The following is a 17973-nucleotide window of genomic DNA, read 5'->3' as shown; positions in this document are numbered from 1 at the left end:
TTTTTTTTCTCCATAGGATTTGCTGGTGATTCACTGCAGAGATGTTATGAACATTTTCTGCAGCGAAACATGCAGCAAATCCGCGGCAAAATCCGCGAAAAATCCGGTAAGTGCGCACATAGCCTAAGACAGGAATCCCCACTTTTCACGACCATGTGGCCAAAACGTGATGGGAATCCAATCTAAAGTGTCTGCTGTGTAGGCTTTATTAGCTCGATTTTAACAGAGCAATGAAGATTTATTGGCACTGAGACTTAAGAACAACTCAACAATCTCTCTAGATTCTCCACACGGCCTGCAGCGTGCCAGGTCAGACATCTTGTGTCATGCTTTAAAATAATCAACACCAGCATTGTAATTGCAAACTCTTCTTCCCCTCTCAGGTGCGACCTCCTGGAACGTCCATGCAGCAACCAGCCCGTTATCTTAGAAGACCAGGGGTTGAAACTTTCCTTTACACCATTCAAGGTTCTCTCTCTTCTCCTGATTCTGCAGAGATAACCTCTCAGTGGACACCAGAATACTCCAAACGATTAATGGATTTTAGATCTTGTATTTATGCTGACAACAATTATTCCAATTCATTTCCTCATCAATATTTGTAAAAGGAACTTGAAGCTCTTATTTAGTAAATTCTTGTATGAAATATAAATTTTTGATTTCTCAGAACTCTGTATTGTTGTGCTACGGTGTTGCTCCTCCTAGAAATGTAAAACTACATTGACAACTGGGTGTTACATGTTATAAGTGTATTCCTGCACAGGCTGGTACTGTATGATCAGAGCTGACAATAGCAGGATGTGTAGTCAAATACTCATTTGTAGGGTGGTAACACCAAGCTGTCCATCTATATAGTAAAAAGAGAAAAGGAAAAACAGGAGGAATAACAGAGGAACAGCACAATGCAAAGCTATGAAAAATAGTGTTCCAGAATTTGCTACGAGAAGAACTAACCAGTCCTCTTTAACCCCTTAATGACCGTGGGCAGAAATATTCTGTTCTAGCGGTCATAGTGTTAATCCCCGCTGGCTGCTGCAGGCAGCCTGTGGCGATCCGTTCACATGTCAGCTGATTTGTACAGCTGACATGTGTACCTGACAGGCACACATATCAACTGATTTGTACAGCTGACATGTGTACCTGACAGGCACAAGTAGATCCGCGATCTGCTTGTGCCTGTTAACCCCTTTAAATGGCGCTGTCAGAACGTGACTGTACCATTTTAAACGTGGTTGCGCTAAAACTTTACTCACCGACCTCCACGTGATGTGATCACGTGGATCCAATGGTCAACATGGTAGCACAGGGTCATGTGATGACTCCTGTAGCTCACATGACTCAGGTCCTGTAACAAACAGCCGAGTGCTACCGGTTACAAGAGATGAGCATTTCTCCCGATCTGAGCAGTGCTGCTCTGATCGGGAGAAATGAATGCGCGATCATATTGCTGATCCTTAGTGCCTCCTAGTGGGCCTATTAAAAAAAAAAAAAAAAGTTTTGAAAAATTAAAAATAAACTAACAGTTCAAATCACCCTCCATTCGCCCCATTGAAAATTAAAGGCTTAAAAAAAAAAAAAAAAAAATACACATATTTGGTATCGCTTCATTCAGAAATGCCTGATCTATCAAAATATAAAATCAATTAATCTGATCGGTAAACAACATAGCGATAAAAAAAAATTCCAAACTCCAAAATTAAGATTTTTGGTCGCCACAAATTTTGCGCAAAATGCAATAACAGGCGATCAAAATATAGCATCTGTGCAAAAATTCTATCATTAAAAATGTCAGCTCGAGACGCAAATAATAAGTCATCACTGAGCCATAGATCCCGAAAAATAAGAACACTACGGGTCACGGAATATGGCGTAAAACGTACGCCACCTGTTTTGGGCAAACGTGTTTTTTTTTTTTTAACCCCTTAGATAAAAGTAAACCTATACATGTTTGGGGTCTACGAACTTGTACTGACCTGAGGTATGACACTGTCACATCAGTTTTACCATATAGGGAACACAGTGAATAAAATATCTCAAAACAAAGGTGCAATCACACTTGTTTTGCAATTTTTCCACACTTAGAATTTTGTTGCCATTTTCCAGTACACTATATGGTAAAACTCATGGTTTCATTTAAAAGTACATCTCGTCTCGCAAAAAACAAGACCTCATATGGCAAGATTGGCAGAAAAATAAAAACGTTACGGCTCTCGGAAGAAGGGAGTGGAAAAAGAAAACAAAACGGAAAATCGGCCGGTTTTGAAGGGGTAAAGTGAACCAAAGTAATTCAATCTTTCTTGGACTAGAAATATTCTACAGCCAAGCAATACTGTAAATGCCTATACGATAATTATGGGTTTATGCTCTTACTGTAAATCTTCAGGTTGTAACATGATTACCTGTATATTCATTTTTATATTGAATGGAATAAAACAAATTTACTATAAATTGCAGACTTTTGCAGGGTCAGTTTGTATATGACTATGTTTGTTCATTTCTATACATGGACTATTTACTTGTTTGAAAACACCTTCATTTTATTTTCTTTTTGGAACATCCAAGCCCCAGAAGCATTATTCTATTTCAGGATCCCCTTGTTAAAAACAGTTTCATTCTTATCATGATTGATATTTTATGGTGTTCATGAAAGTTAGAAGTTATAGTCATATTATGGTTTACATGACTCTGCTTTTTGCCACTTTGGGTCAGTCCAGGGGATTGGTTGAATAATTAAAGGGAATCTGTCACCAGATTTTCTTTGTCGCTCCATTGGGAGACCCAGACACTTGGGTGTATAGCTATGCCTCCGGAGGCCACACAAAGTATTACACTAAAAGTTTAACGCCCCTCCCCTTCTGCCTATACACCCCCCGTGCATCACGGGCTCCTCAGTTTTTATGCTTTGTGCGAAGGAGGCTGACATCCACGCATAAGCTCCACAGCTTAGTCAGCAGCAGCTGCTGACTAGGTCGGATGGAAGAAAAGAGGGCCCATAACAGGGCCCCCAGCATGCTCCCTTCTCACCCCACTTTGTCGGCAGTGTTGTTAAGGTTGAGGTACCCATTGCGGGTACACAGGCAGGAGCCACATGCTGTTTTCCTTCCCCATCCCTTAATGGGCTCTGGGTGAAGTGGGAACCGGATCGGTCTCCAGGCACTGGGACCGTGCTCCCTCCGCAGCCCCTGGGAATCTGCTGGACAGGAGCTGGGTATCGTCAGGGACAAGGCCCTGCTACTATGAGGTACTCTGTGTCCCCGTGGGGACCGCGCATGGAGCGCTTGTGCCATACACATTGCAGCACTGCTGGGTGTGTTAGTGCGCCGGGGACTACCGCGCGGCCGCGCTTATTGCCGGCCGCGCTTATAACTTTAGTCCCCGGCTTCTGCGGCCTAGTACCGCATATTCCCGCCCACAGGCCTGCCAGTCAGGGGAAGGGCGGGACGCTGCACACATCGTCAGCGCTGAGGGCTGGAGCATACATAGTATCCTCCTCCCCCCTCACTCAGTACACTGGGGCACTAGATTCCCGCACTTTCTTGGGCACGCCCACGGTCCCCTCCTCCCCACAGAACGCCGGCAGCCATTCCTGTCAGCGATTCAGACGCTGGAGAGGAGAGACAACACAGGGAGACCCAGGCAGGGAATCTGGTGATCACACAACCGCTCTGAGCGGTCGGTAAGCAGCACCTGTGGTGCTGGCCCCACTGAGTGCCGAAGTGTATATATATATATAGGCTTATAGGCTATACATTTGCACTGTACGGTCGCTCTGTTGATTTTTGGCTATATACCCTCCTGGATTGTTCTCAGAGGAGACAACAGCATGTCGTCCGCAAAAAGCAAGGGTGCCAAAGCACAGGCGTACTTTGCAACCTGTACCTCATGTGCAGCTAGACTACCGGCAGGTTCCACTGACCCTCATTGTGTGCAATGCTCGGCCCCTGTGGCACTTACTCAGCCGGAGCCTCTGCTAATGGTGGCCCAGGTGGAACCACCTGCTACCACTGTCCAGGTGACAGGGACGGAGTTTGCAGCTTTTGCTGACAAACTGTCTGAGAGTATGGATAAATGGTCTGCTAAAATACTAGAAGCCTTACAGTCCAGACCGGTGATTCAGGCCCCGGGCACTGTTCAATCTTTGACCCCTGGTCCCCCTCAATTGGAACAGCAAAGTGCCCCTGGGGTGACCCATAGGTCCCAGGGTGAGGTCTCTGACACGGACCGCAGTCCCAGTCCGCTCAAGCGGGCTCGCTGGGAAATTCCCTCCACCTCATCACACTGTTCAGGGTCTCAGCAGGACTCTCTGGAGGATGAAGCGGAGGTAACAGATCAGGATTCTGATCCTGAAGCCGCTCTCAAACTTGATACACCTGAAGGTGACGCTGTAGTGAATGACCTTATAGCGACCATCAATCAGGTGTTGGATATTGCTCCCCCAGCTCCTACAACTGAGGAGTCAGCTTCTCAGGAGAAATTCCGTTTCAGGTTTCCCAAGCGTACATTGAGTACGTTTCTGGATCACTCTGACTTCAGAGAGGCAGTCCAGAAAAACCGAGACTGTCCAGACAAGCGTTTTTCCAAGCGCCTTAAGGATACACGTTATCCCTTCCCCCCTGATGTTGTCAAGGGCTGGACTCAGTGTCCTAAGGTGGATCCTCCAATCTCCAGACTGGCGGCTAGATCCATAGTTGCAGTGGAAGATGGGGCTTCGCTCAAAGATGCCACTGACAGACAGATGGAACTATGGTTGAAATCCATCTATGAAGCTATCGGCGCGTCTTTTGCTCCAGCATTTGCAGCCGTATGGGCACTCCAAGCTATCTCAGCTTGTCAGGCGCAGATTAATACAGTCACACGTACATCTGCCCCGCAAGTGGTGTCCTTAACCTCTCAGGCGTCGGCGTTTGCGTCCTACGCCATTAATGCTATCCTGGACTCTGCGAGCCGTACGGCGGTAGCATCCGCCAATTCGGTGGTAGTCCGCAGGGCCATGTGGCTACGTGAATGGAAAGTGCTGTAGTGGGGGAGACAAGAAAGGCGCAATAGGGTTTTACCCGGTTTACAGAGTGAAAGAGGATAAAAACAGTGCACTCACCTGGCCGGGTTGTGCCAGTCACAACCCCTTTATTAGCATGGATGAGCGCTTGGGTGGTTCTGCAGCGGCCCCGTTATAGAGCAGATTTTGAATATGAAGGACTGGAGAAAACGGTTTTATTGCCGCGCTTTCTCCAGTCCTTCATATTCAAAATCTACGTGAATGGAAGGCAGACTCTGCTTCCAAAAAGTTCTTAACCGGTTTGCCATTGTCTGGCGACCGCTTGTTTGGTGAGCGATTGGATGAAATCATTAAACAATCCAAGGGAAAGGACTCATCCTTACCCCAGTCCAGACCAAACAGACCTCAACCACGGAAGGTACAATCGAGGTTTCGGTCCTTTCGGACCGCGGGCAGGTCTCAATTCTCCTCGTCCAAAAGGCCTCAGAAAGATCAGAGGAACTCCGATGCATGGCGGTCTAAGTCACGTCCTAAAAAGACCGCCGGAGGAGCCGCTCCCAAAGCGGCCTCCTCATGACTTTCGGCCTCCTCAAACCGCATCCTCGGTCGGTGGCAGGCTCTCCCGCTTTTGCGACGCCTGGCTGCCACAGGTAAAAGACCGATGGGTGAGAGACATTCTATCTCAAGGTTACAGGATAGAGTTCAGCTCTCGTCCTCCGACTCGATTTTTCAGAACATCTCCGCCCCCCGAAAGAGCCGATGCTCTTCTGCAGGCGGTGTGCACTCTGAAGGCGGAAGGAGTGGTGATCCCTGTTCCTCCTCAGCAACGGGGTCACGGTTTTTACTCCAACTTGTTCGTGGTGCCAAAAAAGGACGGATCCTTCCGTCCTGTTCTGGACCTAAAACTGCTCAACAAGCATGTGAAAACCAGGCGGTTCCGGATGGAATCGCTCCGCTCCGTCATCGCCTCAATGTCCCAAGGAGACTTCCTAGCATCAATCGACATCAAAGATGCTTATCTCCACGTACCGATTGCACCAGAGCATCAGCGCTTCCTGCATTTCGCCATAGGGGACGAACACCTTCAGTTCGTGGCACTGCCTTTTGGCCTGGCGACAGCCCCACGGGTCTTCACCAAGGTTATGGCAACAGTGGTGGGAATCCTACACTCTCAGGGACACTCGGTGATCCCTTACTTAGACGATCTGCTTGTCAAGGCACCCTCTCAAGGGGCATGCCAACACAGCCTGAACATCGCTCTGGAGACTCTCCAGAGTTTCGGGTGGATCATCAATTTTCCAAAGTCAAATCTGACACCGGTCCAATCACTGACATATCTTGGCATGGAGTTTCATACTCTCTCAGCGATAGTGAAGCTTCCGCTGAACAAACAGCGTTCACTACAGACAGGGGTGCAATCTCTCCTTCAAGGCCAGTCACACCCCCTGAGGCGCCTCATGCACTTCCTAGGGAAGATGGTGGCAGCAATGGAGGCAGTTCCTTTTGCGCAGTTTCATCTGCGCCCACTTCAATGGGACATTCTCCGCAAATGGGACAGGAAGTCGACGTCCCTCAACAGGAACGTCTCCCTTTCGCGGGCAGCCAAGGCTTCCCTTCAGTGGTGGCTTCTCCCCACTTCTCTGTCGAAGGGGAAATCCTTCCTGCCCCCATCCTGGGCGGTGGTCACGACGGACGCGAGCCTGTCAGGGTGGGGAGCGGTCTTTCTCCACCACAGGGCTCAGGGCTCTTGGACTCAGACAGAGTCCTCCCTTCAGATCAATGTTCTGGAGATAAGGGCAGTGTATCTTGCCGTAAAGGCGTTCCAGCCGTGGCTGGAAGGCAAACAGATCCGAATTCAGTCGGACAACTCCACAGCGGTGGCATACATCAACCACCAAGGCGGGACACGCAGTCGGCAAGCCTTCCAGGAAGTCCGGCGGATTCTGCTGTGGGTGGAAGCCACAGCCTCCACCATATCCGCAGTTCACATCCCGGGCGTAGAAAACTGGGAAGCAGACTTTCTCAGTCGCCAGGGCATGGACGCAGGGGAATGGTCCCTTCACCCGGACGTGTTTCAGGAGATCTGTTGCCACTGGGGCATGCCGGACGTCGACCTAATGGCGTCCCGGCACAACAACAAGGTCCCGACATTCATGGCACGGTCTCAAGATCACAGAGCTCTGGCGGCAGACGCCTTAGTTCAGGATTGGTCGCAGTTTCAACTCCCTTATGTGTTTCCTCCTCTGGCACTCTTGCCCAGAGTGTTACGCAAGATCAGGGCCGACTGCCGCCGCGCCATCCTCGTCGCTCCAGACTGGCCGAGGAGGTCGTGGTACCCGGATCTGTGGCATCTCACGGTCGGCCAACCGTGGGCACTACCAGACCGACCAGACTTGCTGTCTCAAGGGCCGTTTTTCCATCTGAATTCTGCGGCCCTCAACCTGACTGTGTGGCCATTGAGTCCTGGATCCTAGCGTCTTCAGGGTTATCCCAAGAGGTCATTGCCACTATGAGACAGGCTAGGAAACCAACGTCCGCCAAGATCTACCACAGGACGTGGAAGATTTTCCTGTCGTGGTGCTCTGCTCAGGGTTTTTCTCCCTGGCCATTTACCTTGCCCACTTTTCTGTCCTTCCTTCAATCCGGATTGGAAAAGGGTTTGTCGCTCGGCTCCCTTAAGGGACAAGTCTCTGCGCTCTCTGTGTTTTTTCAGAAGCGCCTAGCCAGACTTCCACAGGTACGCACGTTCCTGCAGGGGGTTTGTCACATCGTCCCTCCTTACAAGCGTCCGTTAGAACCCTGGGATCTGAACAGGGTGCTGATGGCTCTTCAGAAACCACCGTTCGAGCCAATGAGGGATATTTCTCTCTCACGCCTTTCGCAGAAAGTGGTCTTCCTAGTAGCAGTCACTTCACTTCGGAGAGTGTCTGAGCTAGCAGCGTTGTCGTGCAAAGCCCCTTTCCTGGTGTTTCACCAGGACAAGGTGGTTCTGCGTCCGGTTCCGGAATTTCTACCTAAGGTGGTATCCCCCTTTCATCTCAATCAGGATATCTCCTTACCCTCTTTTTGTCCTCATCCAGTTCACCAATGTGAAAAGGATTTGCACTTGTTAGATCTGGTGAGAGCACTCAGATTCTACATTTCTCGTACGGCGCCCCTGCGCCGCTCGGATGCACTCTTTGTCCTTGTCGCTGGCCAGCGTAAAGGGTCACAAGCTTCCAAATCAACCCTGGCTCGGTGGATCAAGGAACCAATTCTCGAAGCTTATCGTTCCTCGGGGCTTCCGGTTCCCTTAGGGCTGAAGGCCCATTCTACCAGGGCCGTGGGGGCGTCCTGGGCCTTGCGGCACCAGGCTACGGCTCAGCAGGTGTCAGGCGGCTACCTGGTTGAGCCTGCACACTTTCACGAAACACTATCAGGTGCATACCTATGCTTCGGCAGATGCCAGCCTAGGTAGGCGAGTCCTTCAGGCGGCGGTTGCCCACCTGTAGGACGGAGCAGTTTACGGCTCTATTATGAGGTATTATTTACCCACCCAGGGACTGCTTTTGGACGTCCCAAGTGTCTGGGTCTCCCAATGGAGCGACAAAGAAGAAGGGAATTTTGTTTACTTACCGTAAATTCCTTTTCTTCTAGCTCCAATTGGGAGACCCAGCACCCGCCCCTGTTCCCTTCGGGCTGTTGTTCTTTGTGTACACATGTTGTTCATGTTGAATGGTTTCAGTTCTCCGATATTCCTTCGGATTGAATTTATTTTAAACCAATTTATAATTTTTTCCTCCTTCTTGCTTTTGCACCAAAACTGAGGAGCCCGTGATGCACGGGGGGTGTATAGGCAGAAGGGGAGGGGCGTTACACTTTTAGTGTAATACTTTGTGTGGCCTCCGGAGGCATAGCTATACACCCAAGTGTCTGGGTCTCCCAATTGGAGCTAGAAGAAAAGGAATTTACGGTAAGTAAACAAAATTCCCTTCTTTGCCACCTAATCTGAGAACAGCATAACGTAGGGGCAGAGATCCTGATTCCAGCGGTGTTTTACTTACTGGGCTGCTTAGTGTAGTTTTGATAATCTACTGCTGATTAAACTGTGATTTTATCAGTAGAGGATTGCTCCTCCTGCTGCCCAAATAGTCCAGCATATTCCTGAGCTCTGTATAACTGCTAGATCTGCAGCAGAGAAAACATTGATTTTATAAAAATGACAACAAACAGCTCAATAATGACACATCGCTTGAATCAGGATCTCTGTCTGTACATTATGCTGCTTTCAGATGTCGGAGCTAAAACCGGTGACAGATTCCCTTTAAACATACAGAATATTGTAGTGTATTGTTGCGAAGTATCAACATCACTATTAGAAACCTTTACACAAATAGGTAGGGACCTGTCAATTAATGAGTGGTGTGGCGAGAAGTCGGATAGTTGCTGCCCAGCAGACAGCTGAAAATTTTCCAGAATAGTGTACCATTATCAGGGAGGCCTGTTACTCTTTCATGCATCCCATTAATAGGGTATCTTGACAGGTGTCCCTTTAAAAAGAGTATCAGCACAGAATGACTGTTCAAAGTACAGGCGCTCGATGCATTATGGCTTGGCCAAACATTAAGTGCATCTTCCTACCTACCTGTCTTCCCTCTTATCTCCATACTCTTCCTCTTGTTTGATTGACAGCTCTGCCTTCATAGAGCCAGAAAAGGGAGCAAATAGTTGGAAAACAAGCAGGTGGAAAGGTGAATTTAAATGACTGACCCCGCCATGATGCACTGAGCGCCTCTACTTGGTTGAGCAGTCTGTTCTGACAGAATCTCTTTAACCCGCTTGCCAACATCCGCTATACATGTACAAGTCAGTAGCAGGTAGATGGGGTGGGCTCAAGGGGTGCACTCGCCCCATACCCAGCAGGTAATTGCTGTGTTACAGCCAGGACCTGCTTCTAACTGCTGCAGGTGGAGCGGAGCCCGCGACTTAATTTGTTAAATATAGTTGTCAAATTCTGAAAAATACACATATTTGGTATCGCAATGTTCAAAAAAGTCACAACTATTTAAATATAAAATAATTAACCCAATTAGTAAACAGAAAAAAAAATAAAAATGCCAAAATTACGTAATTTTTTTCACCACAATAACACTAAAAAATGTTATAAGAAGTTAGCAAAATGTTAAATCTATCCCAAAATGGTCCCAATCAAAAAGTCTCTCTCTGCAAAAAACTAAGCCATCACGCGGCTTCTATCGAGTGAAAACGATACAGGACTCTGAATATGGTGAAACATTGAAAATAAAATGTTTGGGTTTTTTTACCACTAGAATAATAAACTGGACAAGCTTGGTATCACTGTAATCGTACTCACGAGGAGAATCAAGATTACCGGTCATTTTCACTACTCAATGTACACCATAAAAACAATTTTTAAGAAGCATATCAGAGTTGCATTTTTTACCATTTTGACCACATTTGGAATTTTTTTTACCATTTTTCTGTAAACTGTGCAAGTCCATTTATTTTACCTCTCAAAAGTACAAGTCGTCATATGTCTATGGGGCCAGAAAAATGAAAAATATTATTATGGCTCTTGAAAGAAGGGGAGGAAAATCCAAAAACGGAAATTGGCGATGTTGGGAAGAAAGACTTCTTCAAAAATATTGAATTGCAATCCACCATCATTTCTATTTACATTTTCATTTTATCTTTTTACTATCTCTTTAACTCTCTAATGTAAAGAGGTATTCCTATGTCAGCTCTTCATGACTGAGATGATAATCTCTATATACATGCAGATGCTAGAGATGGACATGATTACCGAAACAGCCGAACAGCCTGTGCTACACCTCACATATAGTTCTGCAAGAGTTAGACCATGTTCACACATTCAGTATTTGGTGAGTTTTTTACTTCAGTAATTGTAGCCAAAACCAGGAGTGAAACAATACGAGAAAAAGTATAATAGAAACACGTCACCACTTCTGTATTTATCACCCACTCCTGGGTTTGGCCACAAATACTGAGGTAATAAACCCACCAAATACTCAACGTGTGCACGTGACCTTACAGGAAGAATGTAGGACAACCTGTTTGGCTGTTTTCATAATCTAGCTATGCGTCGTCTCCACATATAGACCACTATTTCCAGCCTAGTCATGATTGGCTCACATGAATATGTCGCTTTTAAACAAAAATTATGTGGAATATTGAAATGTTCATGTCTGTACCTCACTCTTTAGTATCTTTCAGTATACCACACTGTATAACGTAAAAAACACCTTTAAATACCTGCAGTGCATTCCGGTCTGAGGAGTGTCATTGCTCTTGGTCCGGCGCCTCATCCATCTTGTGTGATCACCATCCTCCTTTCCAGCCGCGTGTGCATGACCCTTCCTATGTCATTAACAGAGAGGCCTCCATTGCGCTCCTGCACATGTGAATTTTGATCTACCCTGCTGAGGGCAGGTAAAAGTACTGTAGTGCGCATGCGAGGGCAGTCTTTGACCTTTTGTCACGCCTGCACATTACAGTACTTTGATCTGCCCTCAGCAGGGTAGATCAAAATGCGCAGCAGCCTAATGGACGCCTCTCTGTAAATGACACAGGATGTTTCTTGCAGACGATGCTGGGTAGGAGGACAGTGATGGAAGGAAGAGAGGAGGCGCCGGACCGAGAGCAGCGACACCCATCAAACCGTACTGCATCCTAGGTGAGTATTATAAAACTTCTGGAATGCTGTATATAAGGGCACACTGGTGGTGGGTGGCCGCAGCTCATAAGGGAAAAACCTGGTGACGGGTTCCCTTTAAAGCTTGGTCGGAAATGGGTCTTCCAGATGGCCAACAACCCGAATCATACTGGCAAACTGGTTACAAAGTGGCTTAAGGGTAACAAAGTCAATATTTTGGAGTGGCCATCACAAAGCTCTGATCTCAATCCTATTGAAAATTTATAGGCAAAGCTGAAAAGGCAGGTGCGAGCAAGGCGACCTACAAACATGGCTCAGTTACACCAGTTCTGGCAGGAGGAATGGGCCCAAATTCCTACCAGCTATTATGAGAAACTTGTGGAAGGATATCCAAAACGTTTGACCAAAGTCATACAGTTTAACCCCTTCACCTCTGGCCGATATTCTGTTTGGTTTTTTTTTCCTTTTGCTTCCCTTCTTACGAGAGCCGTAACTTTTTTTTTTCTCGTCAATATTGCCATTTGAGGGCTTGTTTTTTGCGGGATGAGTTGTACTTCTAAATTAAACCATAAGTTTTACCATATAATGTACTGGAAAATGGCAAATAAATTCCAAGTGCAGAAAATTGCAAAAAAATGAGATTGCATGATTGTTTTTGAGATATTTTATTCACCATGTTCACTATATGGTAAAACTGATGTATGAGTGTGATACCTCAAGTCGGTACGAGTTCATAGACACAAAACTTGTATAGGTTTACTTTTATCTAAGGGGTTAAAAAAAATCAGACGTTTGTCCAAAAAAAAGTGGCGCACTTTTTGCACCATTTTCCGCGACGCGTAGCGTTCTCATTTTTCGGGATCTATGGCTCATCTAATAATAAGTAATTCATGCTTTTACCCCCTGTGTCCTCCTTGTGTCTTACAGTTGTTTAGTGGGGTTGACAAAGAGCTCATCCCATCTGTTCCCTATTTAGGGCCCAGCGCGAGGGAAACCTAGTGTTAGGTATCCAGCTCGGTGCATAGGTGCAGAACCTATCTAGGGTGGTGAGGGACCTCAGGGACCAGCAGTAGGTTCGGTCAGGGGTCACCATCTTCCCTTTCCATAGACACAGGGCTTCCATTCCCTTTCCCTGTATGCCTGGTACTTTCCCATACCTAGCGTTACAGTAAACAATGCATAAGAAAGTATTCATAAAACCATTTGAGATATGGGGCAGTTATTTCTAAAGTAAAATACAGCTTAGCAGTGCTTTGGGATACTTGTACTTGAGCTATTAGTAGTTGACTTTTGTTGCTTGACCATTTCTTTTTCCCATACACCGCATGGAATGTTTCAAGTGTTACTATGTTACTGGAGAGCCCAGATGACTACAGAGAATAGTATGCAGTGTAATTTATATAAATGGAGAACTGTAAATATTTTTTAATGTTAAATTCTAAAATTCCTTTAAAATTCTTGGTGAAATTCACATTTTTGGTAATTCCATCAGTGCTTACAATAATCTACAAAAAGGTTACAAATACGTTTATATACGGTAATCACAGTGGTAATGGACGGGTTTTCTCTATACACAGGCATTTGCCTAGATCTCTTCATAGATTCCTAACAATAATCATTGTTCTTCATGTAGAGCACATTATGCTATGTTTCTTGGCATCAAACATGCATAAGTGGCCCATTATATCCAGTGTAAAAGTTTTTATCTTCATCTATTGTATTTCACCATAAGTCCATGTGATTAGGATGCAAACATTCAAATCTATTTTTCTGAGCGAGAAGAAGCTATAGTTAGAGCTAGAATCAATGAACAAATCTTTGGATGGTAAGCATTGAAATCCATGGTATAAAAATACATGACCACATATTAAACTAAAGTTTCAGCTTCTTTTCCAGAATAGCTTTGTAAATGTGGGAATCCATTGGCTTGTATTGTTTACTAGTCTCATCTAAGAAGTACAATGGATCTTTTATAGTGAGTGGATCAAAACCCTCTTTGACCAGTTCCACTTTACGCTGCTTGTAGGTCCCAGTGACTTCAATAGCGTCCTGTAGATCAAGCAATACCAGATTAGACATCATAGATTTATTAGGGGCCAACATTACAGATTTAAATGGAAAAATAATGATTTAAGTCTGAAATTAACCACTACTCCAAGGAAGGCAACTGGTATTGTTCCACTTTCTGCAAAATTTGGTCCAATAAAACAAAAAAGTGGCAGTATGTCTACTAGGCTGAGTGCGCACGCAACGCAGTGTCCAAGCTGACAAATCTGCAGCGTTTTGGCAGTGCACGTGCGCTTCAAATTGCTGCAGAAACACTGCGTAATGGATGCAGTGTTTCAGCATAATAGATGCCGATTTCATGCACTCTGGATGCAGCCTCTCCCATAGACAGAGTGGGAGCAGCATCCAAAGCGCACCAAATAAGTGAGTGCAGCGATTTGGTACAAAATTTCAGCATGTGAATCTCTGCACTCTCAAACGCAACGTGCGGATGGATTATGCACAGATTGTGCTGGGGACGCAGGATGCATGCAGTTACGTTGCAGTGCAATATGCAGCGTAAACGCATGAAATTACGCAACGTGCGCATATAGCCTTTGGCCCTATTCATGTTGTTTTATTTGCAGGTCTCAAACTGCATGTATACAAAGGGTTTTTTTTAAACTGATATGCGTTTTTTTAGTATCATTAGTATGATTTTTACACAATTTTCTGTTGCCATTTTTCTAGCTCTACAAATAAATATATAGGTTAAAAAGCCAGAAAAATTATCCTCATGCCCAGGACACACTGCATTTTGAGAAAAAAGAAAAGCAATAGTTTGTCGGACATCAATCTCTCCTGACTCCCCTTATACATAGGAGAGCTTGGTGTGGTCAGGCATTCCTACGATGTTTATGAAAGAGCCCCTATCAGAATCATCTTTGCAGTAGCTCATGTCCCCTCCAAATGAGATCGGCAATTTAATTCACGCCACCAGCATAATCTGTCAGGGTACAGGTGGAAGGCCCCTATCTAATAATTATGGGGTCTTGCGTAAACAAGTACCAGGGCCCCATGAAGTTACTTTGAGGCACCGATCAGTTACTCTGACAGCCAGACGCCTGCTGAAGACCCCTGATACAGCCATCTTGGTACTCTTCTGAAGCTTAGCTATATGCTGAGCTTCAAAGGAGACCATGATCTCCACCGTATACTGCAATTCTATGATATTACAGTATAAGTGAGTGGCTGATCTCTGGTTCAAGACTCTTGTGGACTAAACAAAAAAAAATAAAATAAAAATTATAAAAGTTCACATTGCTCCCCTTTCTCCCACTAAAAATATTTAAATAAAAATAAACATAGTTACATAGGTTAAAAAAAGACCTAGGTCCATCAAATTCAACCTTTCTCCACCAATTATATATTTTGTCACTAAATTATCTATTACCCACAATGTTGTGTGTACTGAGGAAATCATCCAGCCCTTTTTTAAAAGCTGTTATAGTATCTGCCATTACTACTTCTTGCGGCATTGCGTTCCACAGTCTGACTACTCTAACTGTAAAGAACCCTTTCCTATTAAACTGCCAGTCTTCCTAGTAATGTAGCGATATAGGACTGAGCTATTTACAGCTGCCTGACGTAGCAGATTTGCAATATGAAAGTTTGAGCAAGCTGGTTGTTTTTCCCAGACATAGAAACATTATGAAATGCTATCTTTGGGTAAATGTTTAAAAGGCCATATACATACTTCTTGTTCGAGTTTTATAACTAGTTCAAGGTTACTGATATCGGAGTAGACATTATGCACTTGGGTAAAACATTGCTACCTTTCTAGTACACCCCGGTACCTGTCATCTAGGGCCGATAAAACCCCATACACATTGTCAGATGATCACAATGATATTCACTGATGAGAAAACTTCCATCTACAGTTTATGGCCAGCTGTAGTGAAATGATCCATATTCTGTTTAGATATTTTTACTAGCATATATTAAAATATATAATATTACATTACAAGGATCACTGACTAGTTGTAGCTGGTAAATAAGATTAATGGACTCAAAAAGATAAAAACAAAAAAAGTTACCTGTATTCGCACAAAGCGAGGTCTGGCGTAATTGGGTAAATAATCTGTAACTTTTTTGTACAGTTTGTCTCCATCAAATGATTCGCCTGGCTTAAGTTTGATGGATACCATTCCAATTCTTCCTTCATGATCTAAAAAAAGAGGAAAGAAGTCATATGATAGCAAATGTTGTTAGGGGTGATTTAGTTTAGAGATCTCTAATCTATTAGCCAGATATTAGCCGGAGAACAGCTGCCTAAGCGGGATGGGCAGTTGGAGTTTGATGGCAGTTTCAGGGGAGAAGAGGGATCCAATTTGTTAGAAACGAGGTCAATTCAAAGAATGTGAATTACAGTACAGACCAAAAGTTTGGACACACCTTCTCATCACTAGAACAACTATAAAGAGACTTTGTGCAGCAGGCCTTCATGGTAAAATAGCTGCTAGGAAACCACTGCTAAGGACAGGCAACAAGCAGAAGACACTTGTTTGGGCTAAACAACACAAGGAATGGACATTAGACCAGTGGAAATCTGTGCTTTGGTCTGATGAGTCCAAATTTAAGATCTTTGGATCCACCCACCGTGTCTTTGTAGAAAAGGTGAACAGATGGACTCTACATGGCTGGTTCCCACCGTGAAGCATGGAGGAGGAGGTGTGATGGTGTGGGGGTGCTTTGTTGGTGACACTGTTGGGGATTTATTCAAAATTGAAGGCATACAGAACCAGTCTGCCTACCACAGCACCTTGCAACGGCATGCTATTCCATCCGGTTTGCATTTAGTTGGACCATTATTTATTTTTGAACAGGACAATGACCCCAAACACACCTCCAGGCTGTGTAAGGGCTATTTGACTAAGAAGGAGAGTGATGGGGTGCTACGCCAGATGACCTGGCCTCCACTGTCACCAGACCTGAACCCAGTCGAGATGGTTTGGGGTGAGCTGGACCGCAGAGTGAAGGCAAAAGGGCCAACAAGTGCTAAGCATTTCTGAGAACTCCTTCAAGACTGTTGGAAAACCATTTCCAGTGACTACCTCTTGAAGCTCATCAAGAGAATGCCAAGAGTGTGCAAAGCAGTAATCAAAGCAAAAGGTGGCTACTTTGAAGAACCTAGAATATAAGACATATTTTCAGTTGTTTCACACTTTTTTAAGTATTTCATTCCACATGTTTTAATTCATAGTTTTGATGCCTTCAATGTGAGTCTACAATTTTTAGAGTCATGAAAATAAAGCAAACTCTTTGAATGAGACGTGTGTCCAAACATTTGGTCTGTACTGTATTTTTTAATGTGATTTGTATGAACATACCCTGATTAAGTGAATGACTGGTTATTTCAGCAGCTTTAAAAGATCAAACATTTTTGACATTTTATAATTCATTTTTCATTGGCCCAAAAAAGTTTTCATATACAGTACATTGTCTGATCAACCGATAAAGGGGATATGAATTTTTTTTTTATCACTACATCTTTCCTCAAATGAGTAGGGCTTTGTGCACATGTTCAGGATTTGCAGCAGAAATTCTTCTACAAATCCTGATGTGTTTTAGCAGGAAAAAAACTGCACAAAATATCCAAGTTTTTTTAGATGTTTTTGAAACGTGTTTTTGTTGCTTATTTTTACCCACTCATTGGTATAGGTGGAATAAACTGCAAAATTGCTGAAAGAATTGATGATATAGATTTGAATCTGCTACAAGTAAAAAATAAGCAACGTGCATGAGATTTCAGAAACCTCATTCACTTTGCTGGTACTGTAAAATACATTTTCGTCACAAAATCCATGTGGAAAAAAAGCAACAAAATCACAACGTCTGCACATAACCCAACAGACAGAACTGTCACTGTAGTAAATACTGAAGCACATCTTCCGTTTTCCAAGAGATGCCCATCATTTTATGTGTTAAGGCCCTGTCACACACAGAGATAAATCTGCGGCAGATCTGTGGTTGCAGTGAAATTGTGGACAATCAATACCAGGTTTGTGGCTGTGTACAAATGGAACAATATGTCCATGATTTCACTGCAACCACAGATCTGCCAAAGAATTATCTCTGTGTGTGACGGGGCCTTTAGTTTCTTCAATTTCTACAGGCATTTGACAATCGTAATAATTATTATTATTATTTATTATTTTAGCGCCATTTATTCCATGGCGCTTTACAAGTGAAAGAGGGTATACGTACAACAATCATTAACAGTACAAAACAGACTGGTATAGGAGGAGAGAGGACCCTG

General features: G+C 44.5%; 2 protein-coding genes across 4 annotated transcripts in view; one reads left to right on the top strand and one right to left on the bottom strand.

Annotated features, from left to right (window-relative positions):
- MAN2C1 (mannosidase alpha class 2C member 1) overlaps positions 1-2448 on the top strand; it is a 217636-nt gene extending 215188 nt beyond the window's left edge. For all 3 annotated transcript variants that reach the window (XM_075345663.1, XM_075345662.1, XM_075345664.1), the window contains one exon: positions 384-2448. In XM_075345663.1, coding sequence (XP_075201778.1) covers positions 384-501 — 118 coding nt within the window. In that variant the 3' untranslated portion in view covers positions 502-2448. The remainder of the gene's footprint in view (positions 1-383) is intronic.
- Positions 2449-13086: 10638 nt separating this feature from the next.
- The window catches only part of LOC142301674 (long-chain fatty acid transport protein 2-like), a 91230-nt gene continuing 86343 nt past the window's right edge, over positions 13087-17973 (bottom strand). Inside the window, exons 9-10 of the mRNA XM_075342690.1 lie at positions 15752-15882; positions 13087-13718 (exon numbers count right to left, since the gene is read on the bottom strand). Coding sequence (XP_075198805.1) covers positions 13542-13718; positions 15752-15882 — 308 coding nt within the window. The 3' untranslated portion in view covers positions 13087-13541. The remainder of the gene's footprint in view (positions 13719-15751; positions 15883-17973) is intronic.

Source organism: Anomaloglossus baeobatrachus, chromosome 4 (assembly GCF_048569485.1).
Source record: "Anomaloglossus baeobatrachus isolate aAnoBae1 chromosome 4, aAnoBae1.hap1, whole genome shotgun sequence".
NCBI lineage: Eukaryota > Metazoa > Chordata > Amphibia > Anura > Aromobatidae > Anomaloglossus > Anomaloglossus baeobatrachus.
Note: the sequence above shows the minus strand (reverse complement) of the source record. Positions and strands in the feature narration are given on the sequence as shown.